At 44.2% G+C, this 26,213-nt stretch overlaps 1 protein-coding gene across 2 annotated transcripts in view; it reads left to right on the forward strand.

Annotated features, from left to right (window-relative positions):
- The window catches only part of mtor (mechanistic target of rapamycin kinase), an 81,709-nt gene extending 77,367 nt beyond the window's left edge, over positions 1–4,342 (forward strand). For both annotated transcript variants that reach the window (XM_056384417.1, XM_056384418.1), the window contains exons 49-58: positions 311–433; positions 1,022–1,104; positions 1,211–1,283; positions 1,364–1,438; positions 1,972–2,107; positions 2,700–2,765; positions 2,865–2,945; positions 3,213–3,293; positions 3,579–3,684; positions 3,836–4,342. In XM_056384417.1, the coding sequence (XP_056240392.1) occupies positions 311–433; positions 1,022–1,104; positions 1,211–1,283; positions 1,364–1,438; positions 1,972–2,107; positions 2,700–2,765; positions 2,865–2,945; positions 3,213–3,293; positions 3,579–3,684; positions 3,836–3,851 (840 nt within the window). In that variant the 3' untranslated portion in view covers positions 3,852–4,342. The remainder of the gene's footprint in view (positions 1–310; positions 434–1,021; positions 1,105–1,210; positions 1,284–1,363; positions 1,439–1,971; positions 2,108–2,699; positions 2,766–2,864; positions 2,946–3,212; positions 3,294–3,578; positions 3,685–3,835) is intronic.
- Positions 4,343–26,213: the final 21,871 nt, after the last annotated feature.

Below are 26,213 nucleotides of genomic sequence, written 5' to 3' on the forward strand. Positions count from 1 at the left end.
ATTCAGCAGCCAACAAAATAAACAGATGTGGGTGAACAATGATGTTTGCCTCTGGGTGTGTGTTACACAGCAGCGCTCCTGGTAACTGAAATTACATCAGACGCTGCTGTGAAGTTAAGTGATGACATTCTCACACCATCAGTCACCACGGTGGAGTCTTTAACTGTGAGTTTTGTCAGTAATATCACGTGGCGTTCCACCGGTCTAAATGCTGCGCACCATAAATGAAATTCAGAATTCGTTCGTTCGTTCTCCGTTAACTGAGTTTGAACAAGTTTAAAGAGGCTTTGAATTTGCCCGTGTGTTTCAGATGGCCCCGGACTACGACCACCTGACACTGATGGAGAAGGTCGAGGTGTTCGAGCACGCCGTCAACAACACGGCCGGAGACGACCTGGCCAAGCTTTTGTGGCTCAAGAGCCCCTCCTCCGAGGTGAGACGCTCAGCCTCTTCACTCTGCCGGCACAGGGGAGGATGATCGAGCGCACTTGATCTCCTCAGCGTCCGCCCTCATTTTTCAGTGGCTCTGGGGGAAAATGTCAAGAGTGCTCAGTTATACAGAAGATAACATACAGATCTGTAACTGAACATTTTTCAAGAGGCCGGCTCACTCATGCTTTGGCAGCCATTTCGGAAAGGGTATGAAACCTAGCAGAGAGAGAGGGAGAGAGTCTCAGTCCAGTCTCTTACATTTCTAAATACTGAGAGAAATAAAGTGGTAGTAAAATAAAACTATTGTAATCCCTGAAGAAGCAGGTTTCTGTGTCTGTGTCCTACTTTCAAACCACTGACTTTGCAGGACTTCACAAACAGACCTTCAAATTGAATCCATTTTTAGGAACATTAGTACCTCGTGTTCCTGATGTTCTGCATGTTCAGGTGTCTGGAAAGATGTTTCAAGCAGCCTGCCAGAGATTTTTTCTCCTGTGCCGTTTTCCCACACTGCTCTGCTCTAATGTCGGGAAAACCAGAAGAACTTCTCCCCCACTCCCCCGTAATCCAGATGTTATTCCTTCTCCAGGTGTGGTTCGACAGGAGGACCAATTACACCCGCTCCCTGGCTGTGATGTCAATGGTGGGCTACATCCTGGGACTGGGTGACAGGTGAGCTTCTCGGCCAAAAGGTTGAAGCATTATTTCAAAACAGATTTGTTGGAATAATGACGATTAACATGAGACATTAATAAAGAGGTTGTTTCCGTTTGATCAGGCATCCGTCCAACCTGATGTTAGACCGGTTAAGCGGCAAGATCCTCCACATTGACTTTGGAGACTGTTTTGAGGTGAGAGGAGATTTTCTTTATCCGCAGATTATTCTTTTATCGTTCACCTGAGACTTAAGTTTCATTATGACCCTCAACAGGTGGCCATGACCAGAGAGAAGTTCCCTGAGAAGATCCCGTTCCGACTGACAAGGATGTTGACCAACGCCATGGAGGTAGGCAACTCTGCACGGTCTCATCCCCTTATGATAAACGCTAAATAAAGTCTGTATTACTGCGTGTCCAAATCTATGTAGCAGGAAAATCTTTTTAATAATCTCTCATTTTTTATCCAAGTGTTTCTAAAGTCCTCCAAACTGACGCTACGAAAAACTTCTCTACTGGACTTAAAGTGAACTCTATCTAAGCTGCTTCTCCCTTTTTCCTCTTTATATCAGTCAAAAATAATAATTAATCTTCCCCAAGTGTGCAGTGCTTTATCAGAACTTAGGACTCACTTTGGCGTTTATTTAATGAGCTAAGAAGAAAAAGGAATTAAACATGAAAGCATTAAGAAATAAAACTCGATATTTTATGCAGGAGCTCCTCAACCAAACCTCTAAATACTGGATTGGATTCTGCCCTGCCGACCGGATTGATTGATTCCTCTGCAAACAACGACACAGAAACTATATCTAAATTCTCGTCCTCTGATGCTGCGAAAGCTTTGTTTCCATCAGTGAGTGTTTTTGCTCCGACTGTTCGCCAGGTGACGGGCTTGGACGGTAACTACCGCATCACCTGCCACACGGTGATGGAGGTGCTGAGGGAGCACCGGGACAGCGTCATGGCCGTGCTGGAGGCCTTCGTCTACGACCCGCTGCTCAACTGGAGGCTCATGGACAGTAAGGGAGATGGGAAACATTAAACAGGCAAATTACACGCCGCAGACTCGAAAATAAGCACGAGTGACCGAATGTGAATGAGTTCAGTCCAGTAGAATAAGTCAAGGTTTGTAAATTAGTCATGGCTTCGTCAAGGTTAGCGCAGTTGAGTAGGTGAAGAGCGTTGGGCATGAAATTTAATCACATCAGGCTGGAAAACTAAAATCTTGTCCCGGTGGTAAAATGGAAATCTGTTTTTGCTCGTATTCGGGAGAGAAACTGACCTAATGGTTAAAGAAGCGGTGCAAACATCTAAAGGTCGTTAGTTAAATTTAAAGTGAGCAAAGTGAATGAAGTCTCTCTCTCTCAACAAACACTTTCATGGTCGCCTTGAGGGAGACATTTAATCCACAACAGTGAAATAGATCGGTTTCATTATGAATGAGGGTTGTTATTTTCTGTTTTTTATTTAGGAGGAGTTAGCAGGTGTTCTTTTTTAGATCATTAAAATGTTCTTTGAATAATTATACCAGAATCTGTGTTCTCAAGGATTTAAAAAAAACAAAAACAAAACAAAAAACAAAAACTCACACCTTCCCTGTTTTCGCCCCAGCAAACACCAAAGGCAACAAGCGTTCCCGCACCAGGACCGACTCGTACACTGCTGGACAGTCAGTGGGTGAGTCTGTGAAGCGTGGCCCTGAACTGCTTCCTGTTTTTCTGCACGTTTTAATGTAAGAAAGTGTTTAACCCTGTGACTGTGTGGTGTCTTCTGCAGAGGCTCTCGAGGGCATAGATCTTGGAGAGAGCACACATAAGAAACCAGGGACCACAGTGCCTGAATCCATTCACTCCTTCAGTGAGTTACCAGTCCAGTCTGTCTTTGCGTGGGTTGTTTGTTGTTGTCCAGCCCTTTAGGTTTTCCTCTGGTTGCTTCACCACAACAATACCAAGCTCTCTTGCCGTCGTGAATGATTGGAGCAGCTGCTGTGCTGTTGTACGGCAGCACTTAAGTCCACTTTGATTTCCTCCAGTCTTAATGGAGAAAGAGATAGAGAGAGCACTCCAACTTTCTTTTGTGTTAGTTGTTAGTCGTTATTGATTTCGGCATATTTGTTTTTGTCAGTTGGAGACGGCTTGGTGCAACCTGAAGCACTCAACAAGAAAGCCATTCAGATTATCAACCGAGTGAGAGACAAACTCACAGGTGAGTTTTGAAACACAAACCACATGTAAAAAAAATAGCAGCTTATATACAGTTATTTTTATTTTTCCAATGAAGTTCCTGCAGGAAATAACAAGTATTTTATTTAAGCATTGTCCTCAAGTCAAATTAAAACCGTGTAAACAGAGCTGAAATTCTTTACAAGGAAATAAAAAGTATTATTACCAATCCTCAAACACCTTGGTATCTGCCGATTCAAATCTGAAGGAATTTGGGTCGTACTTGCATTTGTGACGAGAGTTTGTGTGTGTCCCCCCCCCCCCGCAGGTCGAGACTTCTCTCACGATGAGACACTGGATGTGCCGGTACAAGTAGACCTCCTCATCAAGCAAGCCACATCACACGAAAACCTGTGCCAGTGCTACATCGGATGGTCAGTACTCCTTCACACTTCAGAATGTAGTTAGCTCAGTAGTATAATGCAGCAGGAATCCACTTATAAACTGTTTAATCTGACTTGAGTCATATTCATGTGAAACAGCTTTGATGAGTAATCTACTTTTATTTATTTTTTTTATCTTCAGGTGTCCATTTTGGTGAGGAGCTATCTTCAGCAGCCAAGGTTAACCAAGAAGAAGCACTCAACTTTTCTTTTTTTTTTTTTGTTCTTTTTATTTTGCTGTTGTAGAATTGTACGATTTTTCCAGTGACATGTTTTTAGTTAATGAGAAAGAACCTTAAGAGCTGTGTTTTTAATCTGATGATCACACTTCAACTCAGAAATGTAGTCATTGCTCCAAATGACTCTTTCCATCGCTTTTAACACCATAATCACTTGCTACGAGCTTTCGACAGCGGCCATATTGTAATAATAAGTTATGACGTTTTCTTACTGCGCACCCTGTACGCCACTTAGAAACCCCACCAGTCCGTTGTATCATTATGAATTAATGTGACACGTTTCAAGAACATGGTATGCCTTTTACTAACTGGAACATTCTTCAGTGGAAGACACAACAAACACTTTTTGATTTGAGATAATCATAATAAACTGTATGGGCATTTGTGTGCCAATAAACCCTGTACAGATACTGCTGTGACTGTGCTGTGTTCATCCGACAGGAGAGGTTGTTTACTTGGCAGAGCTCGTGGTTAGAAATGGAAAGGAGCAAAACTAGAATATAAAAAATTTAAATATATATATATGTTTTTGGTATGAGGCAGGTTTGCTGTTCCCCTTGTTTTTCCTCTAACACCCACAGAGGGCACTCCGACTCCTAAGATTCGTCCTCCCAGCAGCCACTTTGGGAGAGGACGCACTCGGCCGGTCAGGAGATAAAACCAGAACAAAACAGCAGGAATTTTTTTGAACATTTGCTTTGTCACGTGAGATGAGATTGCTTCTTCTGTCCGCAGTTACGCCATATTTATTTTTTCATGTTGAGACCACGGGGGAGACGGGGAGTCATTTACAGCGAAATCTCCCTGACAAATAAAAAAAACAAATCAGATGAAGCAAATTGCAGAGGCAGCAGTGGAGAGACAACTGTTAATTTGGTTTCCTGTGCTGTTATCTGGTCAATGCGAGGTAGCTTCTGTTTTTACTGGAGCTCATTGGTATTCCTCCTCTTATTTCTCCATTTATTTCTTCCCTGCATTCTCCTCTGAAGGTTAATTACTTATAGATAGTTAAGGATTACGGATCAACAAAAAGCAGCCCATTGATCTCTTCCCTGCCGTGCCCACCTCTGCAATGTCACACTCCTTACACATTGGGACAGAGGCCTGGTGATTATCTGTTCATATCGATCGATTCCTCCACTGTTTTCCCTCGCCCCCCCCCCCCCCCCCCCCTCCTTTACCTCCACCCTGTCACTTTCTTCCCTGCCTGCCGCCAAAAGCTCATTATTGAAAATGTGACTTTTCATAGTCTCCGTCACCGTTTCTGTTGTTCTTTCTCACCTGTCTAATTTGTATTTTTTCAGCCTCTCAGGTCTGTTGAGGGCCCCGGCGAGTCAATAGCTCAAGTTAAATAGGCTGCATTGATTGGGAGAGGGATTTAGCTGTTTACCGACTGCGGAAATGGGCTAGAGCCACAGAAAAACAGCACGAGCGTGTGCATGGAGCAAGTCCGTGGTGACAAATGATACTCATTGGGAGACGATGTCCCCAAATGAGGGAAGGTGAAGGGCTTGGTGGCGGAGGCTGTGGATGCAGCGGGCCAGCGCTCCATCAGCCATTAACGGTTGTCACGTGGAGCCATGCAGGGCCTGGCACCTTGAACCGAGACGGGAAGACAGCAAAACATTCAGGAGTGTGTACGCTCCCCCAGGATGTCTCCTTTACCCGTTCGTGTTCTCTCCATTCCTTGAGCTTGTATTCCTCCACAAGAGCTCCCCTCTGGATGTTATTCCACTTCCTTGCACCCTCTTTAGCTTCTCATGACCCCTGGAGATTTCATAAGTGCCCTCTCCCAACATCGCCGCGTCTGGAGTGTCGTCGCACAAACCGAAGCACCCTCTCAGGATGGAGAGGATTCAAGTTTTCTACTAAAAGAATCCATTTACCTTTTTAATTTCTCGACAGTCAGATGTTGCTGATGGATAAAGAACATTGCGAGTCCAGCAGTTTGCTGTACATCCACGGTGAAAGACAGTCGGCCTCCTTCTCAACCACCGAGGTCTTGAGTTTGTTTCCTTCCCAACAATTCTGCAAGATTACTACTTGCACTTCCATAATGTTGGGATTAAAAAGAGATATCTTGACTTTTCAGAAGCCGATCGCACTAGAGAGTCCATCACTTCATTTTCTACCACCCTGGTTGCAGAGGCAGTACAGACGCCTCCCTCCCCAGCAGCTTCTTCCACCTCCTCCTGAGGGAACCCTGAGGTGTTCCCACGTGTACTTCCTGTCCCGGCGTCTTCTACCAGTTTGAAGAGACCGGAAAAACTTGTGTCTGACACGAAGGAGCAGTGGCTCCACTCCGGATGTCTGAGCTCCTCACCCCTCTCTCTGTGGAGGAGACTCGTCTCAGCTGTTCGTATCCGCTATTTGCAACTACTCAAAAGTGTTGGAGCGTAGACCCACTGGTAAATTGAGAGCTTCACCTTCAGACTCAGTCCAGTACAGGGGCTGCATTGCTGCTGATACCGCACCAAACTCCCCGTCCATCTCACGCTCCATTTTACCCTCGATCAAGAACAAGACCCCGAGATATTTGTTCTCGATCACTTCATGCAGCAACTCCCGCCCATCGGCGAGGGGAGCAACCAACTGTTTTACCAGCAACGAAAGCTATGTGTGTGTGTGTGTGTGTGTGTGTGTGTGTGTGTGTGTGTGTGTGTGTGTGTGTGTGTGACAGAATATACAGTAATGTACCTTCCACTCCTATCTCATCCTTCACTGCAAACCATGTTCATCTCTTGTGGAGCAGTTTCTTCTCAGGCCGAGCTGTTGATAGACAGTTTGCAGTAGAATTGAAGTGAAAACCAGAACTCTATTACAATTTGTAATACGGTGAATTACTAAAAGTGCAGGTCACAACATGACCTTATTCCACGACAGAGCTGCCCTTGTTCGGCTAGCACGCACGTGGCTTCAGGACTGTTAATCTCTGTTAGTCGGTCACACAAATTAACTGATTTCAGTCTGAAATTATCATTATTATTAGAAAGATGTTCAGACTTTGACTTCTTCTGCAGATGCAATGAGAAGACACTGAGTAGATTGATGTTTAGTTTTTAGGAGATTCGGAGCAATGGAGGGATTTTAGTGCGAAAGGTGAAATGAATGAGGGACACGTTTCATTTTCTCTTCGGGGATCACAGGTGATGTGGGACGGAGCTTCAGCTCGACGGCGGCGCAATGTGGGTCTAATTAAGGTGTCATGAAAAATGTATGGCTCCTTGTAAGAGTGTGTGGATCTGGTGTGAAGGAGGAAAACTTGCAGAAGTTAAGTTCAGTCAGAAAAAAAAGAGTCCAGCAGGAAGTGAAGCACATGTGCAGAGTGCTAGCTGGATTCAGCGGGAAAACAACAAACTCCTCTGCCTCCCCGTGGTTATGAGAACACTGTGTCTCTCGCACTAACACAGCCCCCCCTCCAACTCTCTCTCGCTCTCTGGCATGGCTAACTACTGTGACGAGCGGGATAGAGAGAGGCGGAGGCGGTATTGATGGCCGACCAGAGGAGTTCGATAGCAGGCTCTGGAGTTGTTTAAAGCGGGAGCCTGCAGCCGGGACTCGGGCTGTCTTTGTGCACTGTGGTGTAAAGCAAGTATCGATGAACTTGACAGCAGTTTAGCCCGCCTGAGATGGGCTGCTCTCTGAGGACACTTCAAACATGTTCTCCCCGCCAGCTTCAGCCTTGTTTACCCTGCCTATTAATGTTCCCGGATAACGGGAGGATTCAAGTTAATGTGGTGACGGAAATCTCCAGCTTATTCACACTTATTCTACATCACGTCTTACTGTAACTGAGCAGACGCAGGCCGAGGGACAAGATGGTGGGAAACTGGGCCAGTTCAAACCTCACCGGGGCGTTTGCGTGACGCCGGCTCCAAATGGCGGCGTGAAGTAGTTAACTGTTTGAAAAATGACGAGTTTAATACCCAGTGACATCAGGAGATGGCACGCAGTCTGTTCATGTTTGTGTTGACGATGCTCTCCAGCAAAAACATACAAGACGGGCAAGATGCGAGGCCGATCTGACTGGTGAGTACAGAGTTTTTAAGTTCGCCGATTACACCTGAACGTAACAGACCAGAGACCAGAGTTTAATAGGAGAGGATAGTGTGTTAGATCTCTTTCAAAGTGCTCGTTGAGACGAACTCGCAGAGAAACACCAGCAGAATCCCCTTGGCGTCACAGAGCTGTGTCGGCCATTGTTCAGCTGTGCGGCCTGGAGCTCCGCTGTTTTTGATTCGTTCTCATAGTGATTGTTTCTAAAATGCTGCGAGGGAGGATCGCGATGCTCAGCACTACTGAGGAGAATGAAACTACAATGACTCCATATGTTTGGCCCAGTGTTGTTTTAAGTCTCAATAGTTCAGTAGCATGAAGCTGCTGCTTGGCTGATAAACTGAAAATACTTTTTTTTTATTAAGTCAAATTTGTTGGTTTGATCCTTTTTTTGTTGGAAGTTTAAATAATAATAAAAATCTCAAATGATTCCTAACTTATCTTTTAAGTGCTGCGCGTTGACAGTGATGAAAACAAAACACTTACCTGGTGGTGCTCCAACACCCACGCACTTTTACAAGCATCCGCTGTGGACAACAAATGGAATATTTTAAGTGCTGGGGTTGGAGGCCGCGGTGGAGCCGAGGCGAGGTGACTCAGCCGTGATGAGTCAAACGTCAAACCAGCAAACACACAAAATGCGTCTTTCAATTAAACCTTCAAAGGTCCGCCGCTGAGTTTTCTCTTACGAAGTGTTTATGTCCGGTGTTTCTCAACAAAAGTATCGTGTGTTTTTAAATATGTTGAATTTGTTTCCTTCATGAAACATTTGATGAACCGTGATATCTCCATAACGCCTCACTCAAACCTTCAAACATTCACTTTGACTCAATGAAGGTCAACTTCACTGTGACATCATAATGTTCTGCAAAAACACTTGAACGTTGTCATTCAGTGCTGTAACTCGGGAAGGCGAGGCGGAGGATTCTAGTTTATAGTTGCATCCACGACCCATGTTAAAAGAATTAACAGGAATATAACAGTTTATAAAAACAAAAACAAATGTCATTGTGCTTTTGAGAGAAGCCGGTCGAAAGTTCCTGGTGTATTTTTTTCTAGTTGTGGCTGTTATTCCCTCGGGTTCTGGTGGCATTTTACTCACCTGCTCCACCGCTCTGATCTGATGGGGATGATGCAGGAACATTGCTACAACAGCAGGAGCAGCCAGAGGATCAGATCAGGTCACCATGATGCTGTGGAAGACAAATCCAGGAGAAAGTAACGACAGGTAAATTACCTCTGCTTTGATTCTGGTGTTTTGGTGACGGACCAACATACATCCCCCCCTCCCCCCCCTCTTCCCACCAGCATGTATTAACCACAGTGCCCACCCCTAGTGATGTGATTCAGGTCAGGGGGAGGTAAAGGTCTCCATTAGCCGTGAGCCCGGCCTGTTGAGTCATCCATGTATTCCACAGTGTAGTAACTCAGAGCAGAGGCACAAACAGGAGGCTGTGCTGCTGCCTGGCAGTCAGAGAACAGTGCTGTGAGGCTGATCATATTATTCCAACCTTGATGCAGTTATTGGACTGTCTGACCAAAAGTGACCTGAACATTGTATTTGCTTCAGCTGAGCTGTTTGGCTGTCTGCACTCTGTGTGTGTGTGTGTGTGTGTGTGTGTGTGTGTGTGTGTGTGTGTGTGTGTGTGTGTGTGTGTGTGTGTGTGTGTGTGTGTGTGTGTGTGTGGCAGCTCCCAGGTGTGAGTGTATGGGACTTTATAAATGTGCTCAGAGATGCTGCACGCTCAGCAAAATCCCTCCCTGGATAAATAAAGATTGTTAAAACGTTGGTTTGTCTCGGTGCTTCACTGTAGATGCAGCTGCGGCGAGCGTTCGCAGAGACTGACGTTATTCTATTTGACGTTTATCTATTGTGTTTCAGCTTTATTGGATTGCAGAGGGAGACTGGAGACAGATGGCATTTTACAAACACATTTTCACACAGAGTAAAAAGTCTGCAGACGACAGATCAGAAAGCTCCGTGACGATATTTCAGCCACAGAAGTGCATGTTCACACTGATTATTGACTTTAATTTAAATGTTCTTAATCATGTTCCTGGTGTGTGTGTGTGTGTGTGTGTGTGTGTGTGTGTGTGTGTGTGTGTGTGTGTGTGTGTGTGTGTGTGTGTGTGTGCGTGCGTGCGCGCGCGCGCGTGTGCACGTGTGTGCACGAAGGCTCCAATCTTCTTATTTTTCTTAATTTTCAGGTACAGTGAACAGAATCATCAAGCAGACTCAGCCACTGTACATGAGCTGCAATTCAAACTGAGACGGTCTCTTGCAAAAGATAAGACCTTGAAAAACGTCTCAAAAAAGTTTCAAAAAAAAAAAAAAAAAAACATTTCAGTTTGACATGAAGCCCTGGAGATCTTAAAAAAAAAATGTCACTGCTGCAGAATTTTCTCATCACTTCAGCACAAAAGATCCTCCATCATGTTGATGTGAGGAGATGCTGCAGGTGCGTCACTGTCTTCCTCCTGGAATTGTCCCGACATGAGAGATGCTTCCTGACTTTATTTATTCCGCTAGGAAACATCCATTTAAGACGTGTGGGCAGAAGTGGCTGCACCTGATCAGCAGCGAGGCCCAGGAACACTGTGGCTTCCTGATGATGCTATTAATGGCCGTCATCTGTGCCAAGAAAGCTCAGTCCACACCATTACACCTCTGTCACACAGCTGCCACCTTGCTGCACCACAAAATGGGATTTGATGGTTAGGGGGAAAACCCCCCAAAACTTTTCATTCTTTTTTTTTTTACTATTTTTAAATTCCCTCATTTAAAAAGGAAAGTTTCATGAGACTAAGGCTTTTCTTTTCTTTCCTTCCACTGAGCAGCACCGGTTTGAGCTGAGACTGAAGCCCTTGTTCACAGACACCTCAGTGGTGTTGAGGAGTGAGATACAAGCTCTGCACCGGCTTTCTCCCAGTTTTAAGACAAATCCACATCCGCTGCAGCATTTTATATTAGAAGATGAAATGTTTTTTAACGATACTTCAATGATAATTCATTTGTGAGAACAGAAAAACAGCTGCCATGAAGATTTGGCAGTGCAGCAGTGCTGGTGCTTGTCACGGTGAGTTGGTTTCCTCTGTATCCACTCCTGCCAACACGTTTTTTCCACTTTAAAGTGGAAAAAAAAAGTTCAGTTTCGTTGATCTCTGCCGTCTAAAATGTCTAAACTCTTATTATTTGAATCAGCAACATTCATTAAAGGCTGCAGAAACAGCTTAAAAAACAACATTAGATGATTTAAATACATATATATATATATATATATTTATTACTACGAACTGTAGAGTAATTTAGATTTTTAGTACTTCATGTTCTTCTTTTTCAAAAAAGAAATGCACATCAATCCTCATCTCCATCTTCTACTGTGACTCCAGTGTTTATGAGTTTGACACATTGAGTTAAACAGTTTGTGGCTCTGGTTTCTGCAGGTGCCATTAAAGCATCAGCGCAGTGACGAGGACGGAAACCTGCCATTTATGTTTGACGCCTCATCGCTGGAAAACATCTGACGTTTTCACCTGCTGGTCTTCGTCTCTTTACTGGAGCAGAAGCTTCAGTTTAAGTCATGATTTATTCACTGAGTCTGTTTCCACTGAACTTTGTCACATCTATGAACAAACTGAAAATAAAAGCAGGTAGAGCAGCTGAAAATGATGCTGAAGTGATTTTTAATGAGGTTTTCTTACTTTTGTCTCCCACTGGGTAACACACAGATAATATAACACCAGAGAGAGAGAGAGAGAGAGAGAGAGAGAAAAAAAAGCTGGTCAATTACAAATTCAGCACAGTTGAACTCTCGGTGTAAATGTTCACGACCTCTGCAGGCGAATACATTCATCACATTATTTCAGCTGAAATTAAAAGGTTTTAGGAGCTGGTGTTCCTTCTTCTTCTCCTTCTTCTTCTCCTTTTCCTTCTTCTTCTTCTTCTCCTCTTTAGCTTCTGCTGCCGGTGCCTCTCCTCTCTGCTGAAGCTGTAACAGGTTTATTATTTACAGACATCCTTCTGCTCGCACCGTTGAGCTGTTATTTGTGTTGTTGTGTCCTTCCTGTTGTCTTGTCTGTCCTCTGACCTGTCACTGTATTTCCTCTCACACTGTGCGTGCACGCTTTTGTGATCACGCCATCTTCTGAGGACGTGTGAAAATCTCAGGAGGGTAACTGTCTCCGAGCGGCGCCAACAATATCAGCGTGCGCTTCTCAGATCACGCGTCTGGTCCATGTGTGGTCACAAACAGCGGCTAAGCTTCTTGAAAACAATCTGCACGCTCTACTGTATGTATCGCGTCGCAGGATTGGCCGGGTGGAGGCCGCTCGCTGTGCTGAGGCGTAGCTGATGGAGTGGCCTTGGAGTGTGGAACGGCAGGTGCTGCACTGTGCAGTATTTAAACGCTGCACGTTGTTGTCACCTTAAGAACTGATTGGATGCTGGTGATCTCAGAAGCAAGCCTCCTCGTCAGACTGTTGAATGGCCCCCGGGCCCTTCACAGCCATGTACCCAATCATTCAGCCTAAGTAACTTGTTGACGTGGGACTGTCCTCCAGCTGTCTGGGCGGGCCATCCTCTTGTCTCCCTGCTCAGATTTACTCACCAGGGGGAATAGCTATTACATCTCCTGTTATTATTTGCCATAAAAATGCGCTGAATGGCGACCAACTCTGAGGTGCTATAAAAAGCAGTGGGGTGTGAGATGGCGTCTGCGCATCATCAATCAGACACAGTGGTGAAACATTGGGCCTTTCCACTGGGTAGTGGAAATTGATTTTTCTGTAAGTCTCAACGATTAGGGTGTGATAGAGGGAGCGAGGTTGTGGGGGGGTGGGAGAAGAGAAACCGGGAGGAATGGGATGAGATGGGAGGGGGTACTGTGAGAAAATGGAGGGGAAGCTAATGTTTTCAAGTGGGTTCATAACTGTTGATCTAGCTTTTGCTTCTCCGGTAAAATCTTAAATCATGGCGGACATCAGGGGGTCTCTGCAGCGACACTCAGAAACAGGACTTTGGGCTGAAACTCGAACTGAAACATTCAATAACCAAGATCGAACAGACCTTCTTCACAGCAGACAGTTTAATGTCCCGGCAGGAGAAGCTGTAATTAATCCTTCCTTTACAGTTAGTTCCATTCCCCAGGTCTCGGTGTTGTGCTCGCTGGGTCACTGTTGTGATTCACTGGGAACAGCAGCAGCTTCAGAGCTTTTACTGCATCAAAAGTCTAGTGTTGTTCTGAGCATCCAACAATAACCTTTCATTTATTTTCCTGCGTGTTGATCGACCATGTGGATGCAGTCTGATGGATGTTGTTCCTCTGTGTCGTACAGACACGTTTCCTTCGCTACCGCGATGCTGTAAATACTAGTGCAACAAATGTGTGTTGTCTGTATCCACGATTGAAAATAGTCCCCGACGATTGCACGGTTTCAAAGTTTTGCTATTGCTACATAGCTAACATTAGCATTGACAGCTGTTTACTGACAGGTCTAGTTCAAACTTAATTCCTTTACTCACCAACATCTGTCTCCAGAGGTGGAAAACAAACATCAATGTTAACTCTTGTCTCCATCGTGTCTTTTTTGTTTTTTCTTTCTCGTCTCGTCATTTTCCGATAGCTACTCACTGCAGCCTCCGATCCGCCCTGAAGACGTGGTGCTGCTCGGAGGACGCAGCGATGTCCGAAGCTCTTCTCAAGCGACAATCACCACCACGTGCTCTCGGCAAGAAACCACGTTCAGCGGCAGAGAAAACTTTACATCAAGGACCCTTAAACTGACACAAATTAGACATCAGACCCCCCATTTGATAAGATTTTGTCCCAGGGTCCCACAGCTGGTAAGATGTTTGCTTTTACAGTAGAAATAAATTATTCCCCTTTATGCTGGGAATCCACAGGAACTCCCTCCAGACCCCTGGGGGGGGTCCCCGGACCCCACTTTGAGAATAAACACTTAGTGGTTTCATCCAGCGCTCGAGCGTTAAATTGAGATTTCACTTATGATTAAGGGCACTTAGGGCACTGTAGTTACTATCTATATATCATTCCACACTTACTTAAATAAGATGGCAGTAAGTCGATACATAGTGGACTATCCATAGCAAAGAGGGAGTGAGCTTCTCTCTGTTTTCTATTTTTGGGTTTCAGACTCTTGGTCGAACAAAAGAGGCAATTTGAAGATGTGTCTGGGAACGGGTAACCATCATTTCTCCCTGTTCTCTGGCATTTTATCAACCAAACAATGCACTTTAGTTGTCGTGTTAATATCTTCCTTCCTCCCTCAGACCATTTCCCTCCAGAGGACATCAAGTCAGGGACAGGAGAAATGAGGAGAGGGAGCAAATAAAGGAAACTTAAATCCCTCTTACGTGTAATTCAGCCTTCCAAGGATCCTCCAGCCTTGAAAATTGTGATTCACAAGACGAATGGATCTGCACACACACACACACACACACACACACTGACTCTCTGCGTTGTAGAGAAGTGTAGCTGTGTCCAGCCCATCCAGCTCCTTGGCCTTATCTTCAATTCATTCACCATGCATCATCCATACACATAACTGCACTGTAAGCTATGATTCAGTGCACTATTCTTATCACAGCTCAGGCGCGGTGATGTTCTGAGGCATGCTGGTGCACTGACCCCCCTCCCCTGTGTCTCCAATAAGCATAACCATATCTGACAAGGCCAGAGCTATTGAAGGAGGAGGGGGGGGGGTGATTCTCGCCTCCTTTAGATAGCTTTCCACACTTCTGTTCTCTTGGCTTATTTCCACCGGCGCTCTGTGGCCTAAACCACCTCCTCCTCCTTTAAATGTAGATGATTTCTTTTTTGCACCGCAGTGTTTGCTTAACTGCCCCCCCCCCCCTTTTTTTTTTTTTTACCCCACTTGCTTGCATCCTGGGGCATTTAGCATCAACAGGCAGATGAGTAAACAACAGCTTCAGACAAGAAGGGGCTGGATGCAGCAGCGATGAGTGCAGATATGCGAGTCTTGCTGTGAAGCAGTTGGATGCATGTTACAGGAAATAAGCCCACCAATCATTCTCTGCGTTGCTGTGAGAATACTTAGGAATGCTTGGAGGGTTGGATACAGGAGCCACACACACACACACACACACACACACACACTTGAATAAATTTCATTTACTTCCCACACACTGCTTTTTTTTTTTTTTCTTCTTGAGTCGATCTTGTGTCTACAGAAATAATGTGTATGCGCCCATTATCTCAAGAAGGGGCCGCCAGAGCGTGAGGGGCATCTTTCGCCTGACTGACTTTCATTTACAAAGTGGCGATGTTACTTTTGTGTGGGGAAATGAGATAGCACTGCAGCAGACAGTAGGCTACATTATCCCGAGCCGGGCGCACATCCTGCTCTCTCCCCCCCCTCCCCTTTTTATCAGCGGCTTTTTCTCACATTGTTCATCAGCCCGCGAGACACAAAAAAACCCCCGTCTCCCAGGATCAATTAGTCACTTCCAGGGAGTTGTGGAGCCGAGAGGGAGCCGAGGAGACAAAAGCCACGGCCATGTTGGCGTCGCGGCGAGGTGATAAAGTGACACGGTCTTCCTTCCAGGCCATTAACGTGACAAGCAGTCCTTGTCCGCGAAAGGTGGACCTGACAGCAGAGTGGTGCCCCGCCAGGATGTGGAGAGAGCTCTCAAAAGAGCAGTGGCTGTCTTTGACACACTTTTACCCCCCCACCCCACTGCATTTTTACTCCCCTCTCTCTCTCTCCCCAGATGTTTTCATTCAGTCTGCCTACTCTCTCTCTCTTTCTGTCTTTTTTTAAACTCCATCTCTGCCCTCTCCCTAGAGCTTTTTTCCCTCTCAATCTCTCCCTCCATCCCCCTCACTTTCTTAAAAGCTGTCTCTTTCTAAAGCTCCAAAGTCCTCCCCGCATCCCTCCAATTTTCTCCTCTTTCATCACTGACTCTGCTGCAGCCTCCCTCCCTCTCGTCTTCCCTTTTTCTACATCTCTCCGTCTTTGAATATCGCCCATCTCTTCGGTCCTTGTTTCGTGTCGACCTCTTCCTCTCCAGCAGCAGCTCATCTGCTCACTCTCTTCTTAAGGCGATCGAAGGTGACACTGCCAATGCAAAAACAGTGAGCTGGCACAGAGAGTCACAGTAGGACACGGGGCCCAACAAAACACAGGAGGGTAAACAGACTATTTTTAGGATGCTGTCGCCTGTCCTTAAGAAGCCAAGAGCGGAGCGCTTTCCCTGCGTACGACAGTGAAATCAACATATCGCAGCAACAGATTTGTTATGCTGAGGTTGTTAATGAGACGTGGGATGGCCCCGGATGCGAGGGTTGTGCTGCTGGAAAGCCAGGGTTCATAACATACAGTGATGTGTCAGGTGTTGAGTTAAACCGTGGCATCCACTAAAGTGAGTGTATTAATTTAAAACGAAGGACCATACGAGAGGCTTTAAATCTGCAAATCACGAATACATATGTGAAAATGTGAAAGGGTGGCGGCGGCGGTGATGAAGCTGCAGAGAATTATCACCTGAACCTGCAGCTTTATAATGAGGTTCAGCTCATCGATCAGCTGTTTCGGTTCGGTGCTGTTCTCGTGTTTTCAGTTTATTGTAAACGTTGGGCGAGTTACTTTAAAAATATATTTAACTTCTCATTAGCTATTCGTCACTCCAGGCCAGATAAGACAAATATGAAAGTCAAATTAACATCAACCCTCCCACTTCAAACTGTAGCACCAAACACTACTTGTTTCTACTTTATCTGCTGTTTCAGGCTTCTATTGATTTCCATTCATTTCGATGTTAGCTATACGTTAGCACACTTAATAATCCATCAGTTATAATCAAGTCCATATCAGGTTTGTCTAATTTACATGGTTGTGATAATAATAGTGCATCACATGAAAAGATATAAAAACAACATGAGAACATGTTAAAAACACTGATGTAACTTCTAAAACATTAATATAAAATGAAATGGAATAATAGTAACAGAAAGAATGAATAAATAATAAAAGTAAAAATATAATAAAGTAAAGCATAAAGTGGGTGAGACATCGATACATATTTAAACAGCATTTAAAAGACGTGCTGAGCGGTGACTTTTACATCCAGTCTGTGCTTAAACTTCATCACCACGTGGCTTTAATGTCACACTGACACAATATCACATTATAATCATATGGCAGATGCATTTAGTCCAAAGTGACTTCCCAAAAAATAAAATAAATAAAAGCACTCAGCCTCCAGAAGAAGAGCTGGATGTGAGCGTGCATCATTAACATCAAAGATTTTAAATCATACGTCTCTGCAGTTAATGTCCTATTGTCCTTAATGATGAATCCCCCCATTTTCTTCTTCATTAGTCATTTGACGTCCTCTTAAATAATGTCAGAACGCCCAAAACACAAATAAGATGTAGATGAGCTGAGTGGTTTATTATACTGATCAGAGATCAGATCTAGGCCACACCATCTCACCAGGAGCAACACTCAAACGGTGGTTGTTTCTTTAGAGCCACAATCATTAGCGACACTGAACTGTGTCGGGTTTGAGCTGCTGAAACCGGTCGGACACGAGGGTGTTTATCCGTCTCTGTGTGAGTTTTGGCCCCTGAATACATTTATTTATCTCCTCCGCTTGGCTGGATTAAAAGGGCACCTCACTCTTTTAAATGTGCTTCATGTGTGTGTTGCATCAATCGCTTTCAACGTTGCCACGGAGGAACGCGAAGTACGCATGTGAATGCATGGAGAGCCTTTATTTGCGATGGCCCATCACACACTAATTCCCAATCGGGGAAATTGGTTGAACAGGGAACAAATCTTGCAACTCGTTAATCCCGCTCGGCGTGTTCACCTCGCTGAGTAAAAACTCTGGTTTTCTTTTGTTTTTTTTCTGCTTTTATGAGATCTATTTGGCGCATAACTATTCCACGCCCACGGCGCTGGTCTTCTAAGCGTGTGAAGCGAGGGGAAGGAAGAAGGAGTGACACACAAAATGCTGCCCCCACCCTCTGTGTCTCCTCTCATCAGCCACGAGTCCACCGCTGAGTTTGACCCTGCCGCACTTCCTCCCCCATGAAGAAGCCCATGACCACGACCTGCTGAAGGTACAAGCACGTACAGTAGCTATCACTTTTCCTCTCTGGGGATTGTTTGGTCATCACATGCTTCACATGCATCACATGGTTGAGAGTCGGTCTTTGGAAACGCCAGTGATGTAGGTTTCTGTTGAACAGTAACACAGTTTACCACTTCACCCAAACTACAAAAGAACATTAATATTTTTGTATATTTATATAATATTTTTAGTAAAAATGTAAAGTCACCCTTCTTATCCATCTCTACCAGCACGTCGACTTTCTCGATTTGGAAAGAAACATCTCAACAACCTTTTATCTTCCCCGAAAAATGTCTTGACATTTTATTAGACTTGTACAAAGCTATGTTTTATGACCAAATACCTCCCGCACTGATGTCAAGTATGGAAGCCGAGGATTGCTCCCGTTATCTCAAAGTAACGGGATAAAGTCAAGTTGTTCAGCTTCAACTCGACCTAGCTCTACTGCTAACTGGCGTGCTACCGTCGGGCTAAGATGACCGCGGGAAACATCACACCAGCATGCTAACATTGTTATTGTGAGCTTGTTGGAAGCCTTGATGTAGAGACTCAGCCCGGTTGAAATATAATTTTTGGAAACTTCGAGCACCAGTGAATAAAATACCATTCACCTCCATTGTATTGGAATACAGAAAACAGAGAGAGATATCTGTAAACGTAGGTAAACAAAACAAACTAACCCTAATCCTAACCCTTTGGATGATGTGAACCTTTAATGAGCAGCTCAGCCGCACGCCGCTCTGCTCTTCAGGCGCACGTCAAGCTGTTCAGCTGCTGCAGTAGAAAACGAACACATACTGTAGACGTCTACTCTTTCTGACACTTTCTCTCCTAACCAGTCCACAGGGCAACCCGAGCCTACGTAAGCTGCTTACATCTGTAGCTGTTCATTGGCTGCTGTAACAACAACAACAACAAAAAGACCTTTTCCTGTTGCTCTTATGAAACTCACGAGAGAGGAACGTCACGCTTTTTTCTTTCCCTGACAGCAGATTCACAGCAGGAGGTGGTCACCACGCCGGCACAGTGTTGTACATACATACTGATGCTAAATCCCTCTGCTAACTTCTTCTCACTGTCACCCGATACAGTACACACACACACACACACACACACACACCCCGTCTCCTCCGCCCCCTTTACGCTGCTGTGACAGCTTTGTCACAAAGATGAATTCATCGTCAGCACTGCAGCCAAAACAAGTAATTTGATTGCCCCGACCACAAATTAAGTTAGTGTGATTCAATTTTCGATTTGGGCTTCTCCTGCAGCCATACATCAAGGGAGACATATTTCATTACACAGCGAAACCACAGGCGAGCAGGCGGCGGTGGCCCACTCCCTCCATAGGAAGACATCATGGGAGCATTATGGCATTTACTCGATACTGCTGCAGGTCCAGAAAGAGGCCGCCGGCGGTGTCAGTGCCGTCGCTGGGGCTCGTTATCCACATGCCAACGCAGCCACAACATATTTAGCTTGTGTAAAGATCTGCGGGCCCAGCTGTGACAACGTGCCGGCCGCACACAAAATATGACAACTAATGCCGCCGCCCAAGCTCCTCCCTCTCCTTCAGCGTTGTTAACAAGAGGAATCACCTGGCTGAACGGAGACCTGCCGACGCTTTCGCAGGTAATGTTCTCATCTTCTCTCCGATACGATCACACCCTTCCTCTGCCTCTCCTCCTCCTGCATTCTTGTCTTCTAAATAGGTTTGAAAACAGAGTACTCAATCAGTGGGAACACCCCCCCACCCCCACCCCCCCCCCACCACCACAATGGAGCCAAGAGTTTTCTAATTAAACGACAGCCTGTTCCTCTGAGTAACCAGAGTTTGAAAGCTGTGAAGTGCACCACTTGGCCATTAATTCAAATGAATATCACCGATGTGATGCAGAAACGTGCCCCATGCTTTATTTATTCATTCATTTATGTATTTATTTATTTATTTATTTTATTAAAACGTTATCGACAGCAGACTGTGTCCCGGTGCAGACTGTTGCTGTACTTTTACAAATTACCTTGCTGTTACGTTCATGAAGTACAAGAGGAAAAATGTCTTCGAAGTAACGGGCCGTGATCAAACACTCAGCCAGATTAAAAGTGAAATCATTATATGATTCTGGTTCTGTCCCAACAGGCCGCGGGGGATTGGCTCTGCGTTGTCGGAGGATGCAAGAGAACTTTTCCTCGAGCAGCTCACCTCTCTTTCAATTTCATTTGCAACCTGCAGCTATAAAAACATACAGTGACTTTTGATTTTTGTTTTGTTTTGTTTTTCAGTTTTTTGTTGCAGCAGCGTGTCTCGAAAGTCAACGTGACAAACAAAACACTGGTGTGTAAATATCTAAATATATATGCAGATGATTGTCAGTGTGCTGTAGTTTCAGCTGCAGATACAGAACAGTAAGGCCGTGTTTACATGAGCACTTTTGATTAAGAGGAAAAACCAAAGTTTCTCCTCGGACCTGCATGTTTGATGATGACGCTGATGGAGTGTGAGGTGACGTGTAACCCACTCCATCAAAATGCTAATTTACAGAGTTAATTTTCAAGCTGCGGCTGAGGATTTGGAGAGCGGCCACATTCATGACCGTTGGATTGAATCTGGGCTCTTTTTTTTGCTGATGATGGAGTTCTCCTGGCCTCATCAAGCTGTGACCTGGTCAGCATCTCAAACTCTCCGGGCGCAGTTTACTGTCTGGAAAATGTAGATTGCCTCATCGAGTTGTTTTTGAAGAAATTGTAGCTCAAGGTGAAGTATCTCCTTCAAATCTCTGGCAAATTTCTCCTTTTTTTTACCAGCCAAAACTTCTCAGTACCACTTTACAATCAGACTCCCCTTATAAAGGATTTACAAATGGTTTATAACTAGTTTATTTATCAGCTTTAACTAATTAATAAATAATTTATGGGCTGTTATAACACATTAGATAATAAAAGGGCAACAGTGAGCTGCTGCTTGCCAAATAGTGAGCCCACATTTCTCTGTACCTGCTGCTCCATCACACGTTTGTTCAGTTACTAACAATGAACCAGTTTCATCCGGCAGATCACATGATCATATCACATGTGGAGATGCTCTCTGCTGCTCAGTCTCTTCTTTACGACTTTATCATTCCAGGTAAAACACAGTCTGTGACCTTCCTTTACCTGGTCGCATCTCTGTGATTCTCCCTCCATCCATCTCCCTGTTTTTGTAAAGTTTTATAACACATCACCATTTATTAATGAGTAGTAAGTAACTTGAGCTTGCCAAATAGTGAGCTTGCATCACTTGTATGAAAACTGTGTTATAACTTCTTTTTTAATTGTTTATTTATGATTTATAAAGTGTTAACAACCTAATTATAAACCATTCATCAGCGTGGTCTTGTTGTAAAGTGGTACCATGTTCTACTGCAGCTTTAAAGCCAGTTTCCTGGTCGGGTGTCTGGACTCTTATCGATGCCTTCCAGGAGAGACTGTCTGAAAATGTGTGTGAGTTTTCCTCTCATTTAAACGGTTATCATGTCTCGCCCCCCTCTCTCCCCCTCCGACGAGGATGTCACATGATGTCGTTCTTTTCTGGCATCTGAAACTGGCTCCATGGGACACCTCCTGTTAGAGGCATTCTGGGAATGTCCACCTGGGAGGAGAGCCCAGGTGCAAGCTGAACTCCCCCCCCCCCCCGTCTGACCTGATCAGACCTCCACAAGCCACTGAAAATGAGTGAATGGACCGTTTTGAACGGAGCGCAGGTAAAAGTCGTTAGCCAAAACGAGTTCATTAGCCAATTAAATCTGTAAACACATGTACAGTAAGTGGACTTTATCTCTTTTGGGCTCTGCTGTGCCCTTCTGGGAAATTAAATAGAAGAATAAATTACCTCTGTGGTCTCGGTGCTTTGTGGTCTCCCCCTCCAGGGAGGCTGCTGCTAAGTCTGGGCCCCATGAAACTGCTCTCTTGGGGCCCTGAAATAGTGCGTATCTACAAACCCTGGCAACCCCATCCACGTGTCGGGGCCCCTACAAACGGGCAGAAAGATTCCCTGGAGAATATTTGCATATTTGCATGTTAGATGGATTTGACGGCAGTGCAGATTGTTACTTTAAAACGGCACGTGACTTCAGAGGGAGCTGAGAAAGAAGTGTCCTTCTCTTTGTCTGCTGAGTCTATCAATTCACATTTTCTTTTTTCTTTTTTCTTTTTTCTTTTTCTTTTTCTTTTTTCTTTTGCCCTCCACAACTGAAATGATCCCTCCCGGCATTGTGTCTTCAAGGCTGGCTGCTCAGGTATAGTGGAGATATGCTGCCTGTCTTGTGACGCAGGTTTCATTTGTGCGCCGTGCAGAGTGAAGAAGCACTCGGGAGACGGAGGGAGGGAGGGAGGGAGGGAGAAGCGGTGACAGAAACGCCCACCAAGCATGGACTGTTTCTGGCAAATGAGAATCTGTTGTGCCTCCCTCTCGATCCAGATGCCAGGGCTGTGGGATTCCAAATTACTGCTGTAAATTTTGCACAACTGCCTCATGCTTGATTACCCGCTGATCTGGGTTTTCGCTCTCCCTTTTTCGCTGCTGCTCTTTGTGCCTCCTTTCATTTTGTCTGTTTTACTTTCTTTCTCTCTTTTTTCTTCTGACTGCCCTTGTTCATTTCCTTGTTCTTTCCTCCTGCATTTACGCCCTTGTTCTCAACCTTTATCATTTCTATCTGCTTTTATTTCTGCTGTCTTTTAAGATTTTTCTCTTACAATATTTAATAATTCAGAATTTCTGCTGTGTATCATCTTGCTTTCATCAGCCTCCAATACCTTGAGTGGATTGTCCTCTCACTGGGGTTTATTCGTTTGCCCTCGATGGGGGAGAAAGGCCAGACGTTTTCTCACACAGTCACCAACACCCAGCCCTCATCCTTTCATCTGATTCCAGTTACTGGTGAGATCCTGTGGCTTACTTCCTCATCGGGTCTTAATGCTTTAATATTTCATGCAGTTCAAGGCCTTCTTTGTAATTTGCAGGCGCAGCACTTTTCTGGACAGTATTTGAATTATGTGCCTGCCGGCCATTCTCTGATTCAGGCGGGAAGCAGTCGTTTCCATGAAAAGAAATAGGGGTCACTTGTCATAATAGTGGAACACTTCTTTGCTAAATGGATGCTAAGATTAGCTCTTCTGTAAGAGGATGAGTCATTATAATCGCTATGCAAAGTAAAGGAAGCAGCCATTCGACATTTCAGTGGACAGCCCTGTGATTTCAGCAACAATAGAGCAGGAGCTCCTGAGGGAGGTGAAATGAACATGAGTGGCAAATGTCAGGGTGGCTAAATTTTCGACTGCAAATTCCAATTAATTTCTTCTTTTTTTCTTTTTTTCTTTTTATGTGGTAGATGAATTGACTGCTCCTCCATTAAATGTTAATGTGTTCTGCTGAGAGCGAGACAACATGAGGGGAAGCTGCAGAGACAAGACTGCTGTTCCAGGGCCGTGGAGTCACTTTGCCTCCGACTGCTTGACAAGCAAACACAAACGTCCTGCTGTGGCTGTTTGCCGGGCTGGCTGCCACACAACAGTTTAACTCCATGGCAAAAATAATTACAGTTGGCTACAAGCATAGACCATATATATATATATATATATATATATATGTAAGTGAAGTTCTGTTTTGTTGAAAGTTGTTTATTTTTAGGAACATAACCCTCTTTTTAAAGGGCACATTGTGTTTACCCTATATCATATGTATATATGAGTGTGATAGCTATGTCAGATTGGATGGGAAGCGTCTCCACAGATGTTATAAAGGGTTTAAATCTGGGCTTTGGCTCGATTATTGAGTATAGATTGATGGCTAGTGAAAAATTCCAAGTTTCCCTGATCAATGTAAACTCAATACTTCCATAATTACAAGTGAAAACAGAATTTTTTGAAATTTTTGTTAATTTATTACAAAGGAAAAACTGCTTTATCGCTTTGATTACAAGTATATTTCTACATCTTGTCCACACAAAGCTGACATCGCTCCCTAGAGCCGTGCTGCTAGCATGAGCAGCAATACAGTGATTCCCAAAACCTGGAAATAAGTCAGCATTTTTGCACTTCCTGTTCCATTGTTTTATTTGTGAGATGTCTGAAATATGGTCAATACAAGCTCAAGATATATATATATATATATATATATCACATTTTAATCTACAACGTATGCATTAAGCACTTACTGTCTTAAACATGCAGTTGCTAACAAGTGGTTAAATGACTCTACAGAGTTTGTCGGGGACATTAAACATCATCACACTGAACACGAAAGTTGGAAGCTTCAGTGGTGGTGATGTTGAAATCGTGACCATGGCGTAGTGCGAATATAGCCCGAATTACTTCTAGCGATTGCATAGACAGTCGGTCGCAGTGGGAGACCCGTGAGGGACCGATACAACCTGCAAGATGAGGGTCACGTGACGGCGGTAGACGAACTAGCGATACAGCTAGTGAGCTAGTGAGCTAATCTGCTAGCATGTTTACTGCTGGCTGAGCGCTAGCTATTACTCCAAGTTTGTTTTACAGAAAGTTGCACATGGTATTTTACGATTTGGCAATGTTGTTTTTTAAGTTTTAATGTTAAAACATGTTATAATTCATATGTTTCAGTAGTCTGTTGCTCTTGTACTTATAACAGTGTATGAACTAGTTCTTCTGCCTCCTGTGTAAAGTGTTCACAGAGCAGTCTGTGGATTATCGTTTGAAACTAATTACTTTGTAGTTATTAACTAATGGATTGCGGTTTCATTTTAGTAGTGGATGAATAACCACAAAATTATCATTTAATTACTGGCCTCGTGAAATTCACGGGGGTTAGTTTGGCTTACATTGACATCTGCATCTCCAGGTGGAACTTGTTTTTCCCCGTCTCCTGTTTTCAACACAAGTTTAAACTTTGCAGATCAGAGGTGGTGAAATTCGGTGCTGCAGGGTGTTGAAACAGCACAGGGGCAGATTCCCTCACTTCCTTGTTTTATGATGTTAATGTTGAACTACAACAAACTAGAGAGGTGGGTTTTGCAGCTTTGTTTCAACTCATGCCAACTCAAAAAAGATGATCCATGAGACATTTCGCTCCATACTTCTCCCCCCTCTCTCTCTCTCTCTCTCTCTCGCGTGGTCTCTATCAAAATGCAATTTCAGCAGCACAGATTAAATTACTGCCCATCATTTCAACGGCTCTTACATAGACAGATAGCTTTTAAATTGCCGGAGAAAATCAGAAAGATCGTCAATAGTGTTCCTTGTAATTCACACTTTTACTGGAGAAATGATTAAGTGTGGCCAATAAATTTTTACTTGTTACAAGAAATCTGAAGGAGTGAGACCTTACCTGCTGGCTACTCCCGCTGTGGAGGAAATATGGTCTTGTCTTTGGCCGAAGGATATTCAAAATTGAATTTCTGTGTGACAAAGACGACTGTAGCATACCGAGTGACTTGCGGAGCGGTGATGACACAAGCATTGTGACGGTGACATTTTATACTCAATACAGCCATCTCATATTCTCATGTTCTGCTTTTATTACATTTTGGCTCCTGAGCATGAAATTTCACTCCTGACCTTGAAAAGATAGTCTGACAAAATAAAGACAAAAGAATCGCAGCTCCAGAACCACTTATACTGGATTTATTTTTTTCCTGAGCTTTCAACCACATCTCGCCCTTTTCATCCGAGTCATTGTCATCACAACTGCTGATGAAGACCATGGGAAACGGTTGAAAGCTCAAACCCATTTTGAAGAGATAAAGAGCGGAGCAATAAAATGATCACCCTGGCAGAGTTACATCCAAATAATGTGACGTAGATCAGTGGCTCCCAACCCAATTTTAGTGAAAAGATGTAATAATAAAAATCTATTTATAGTAATATAAATAATAAATAATGTTTTTAAATGTTTAAAAAACATCAGTGGCAATAACTGGAAAATCAAAATGGAGGTGGTTAGCAACAGGGAGGAATTAAAAGATGATGAATGTAGAAATTATCTCTCCCCCCCAGAAAAGAGAAAAATTAACCTTCCTCCTTTTTTCCGTTCAGTCCTGAATGTTCAATCATTAAATTAAAGTGTCCAGAGAAGGGGTCGGATGTGGGCCACC

The sequence above is a fragment of the Seriola aureovittata genome, chromosome 9 (assembly GCF_021018895.1).
Source record: "Seriola aureovittata isolate HTS-2021-v1 ecotype China chromosome 9, ASM2101889v1, whole genome shotgun sequence".
Taxonomy (NCBI): domain Eukaryota; kingdom Metazoa; phylum Chordata; class Actinopteri; order Carangiformes; family Carangidae; genus Seriola; species Seriola aureovittata.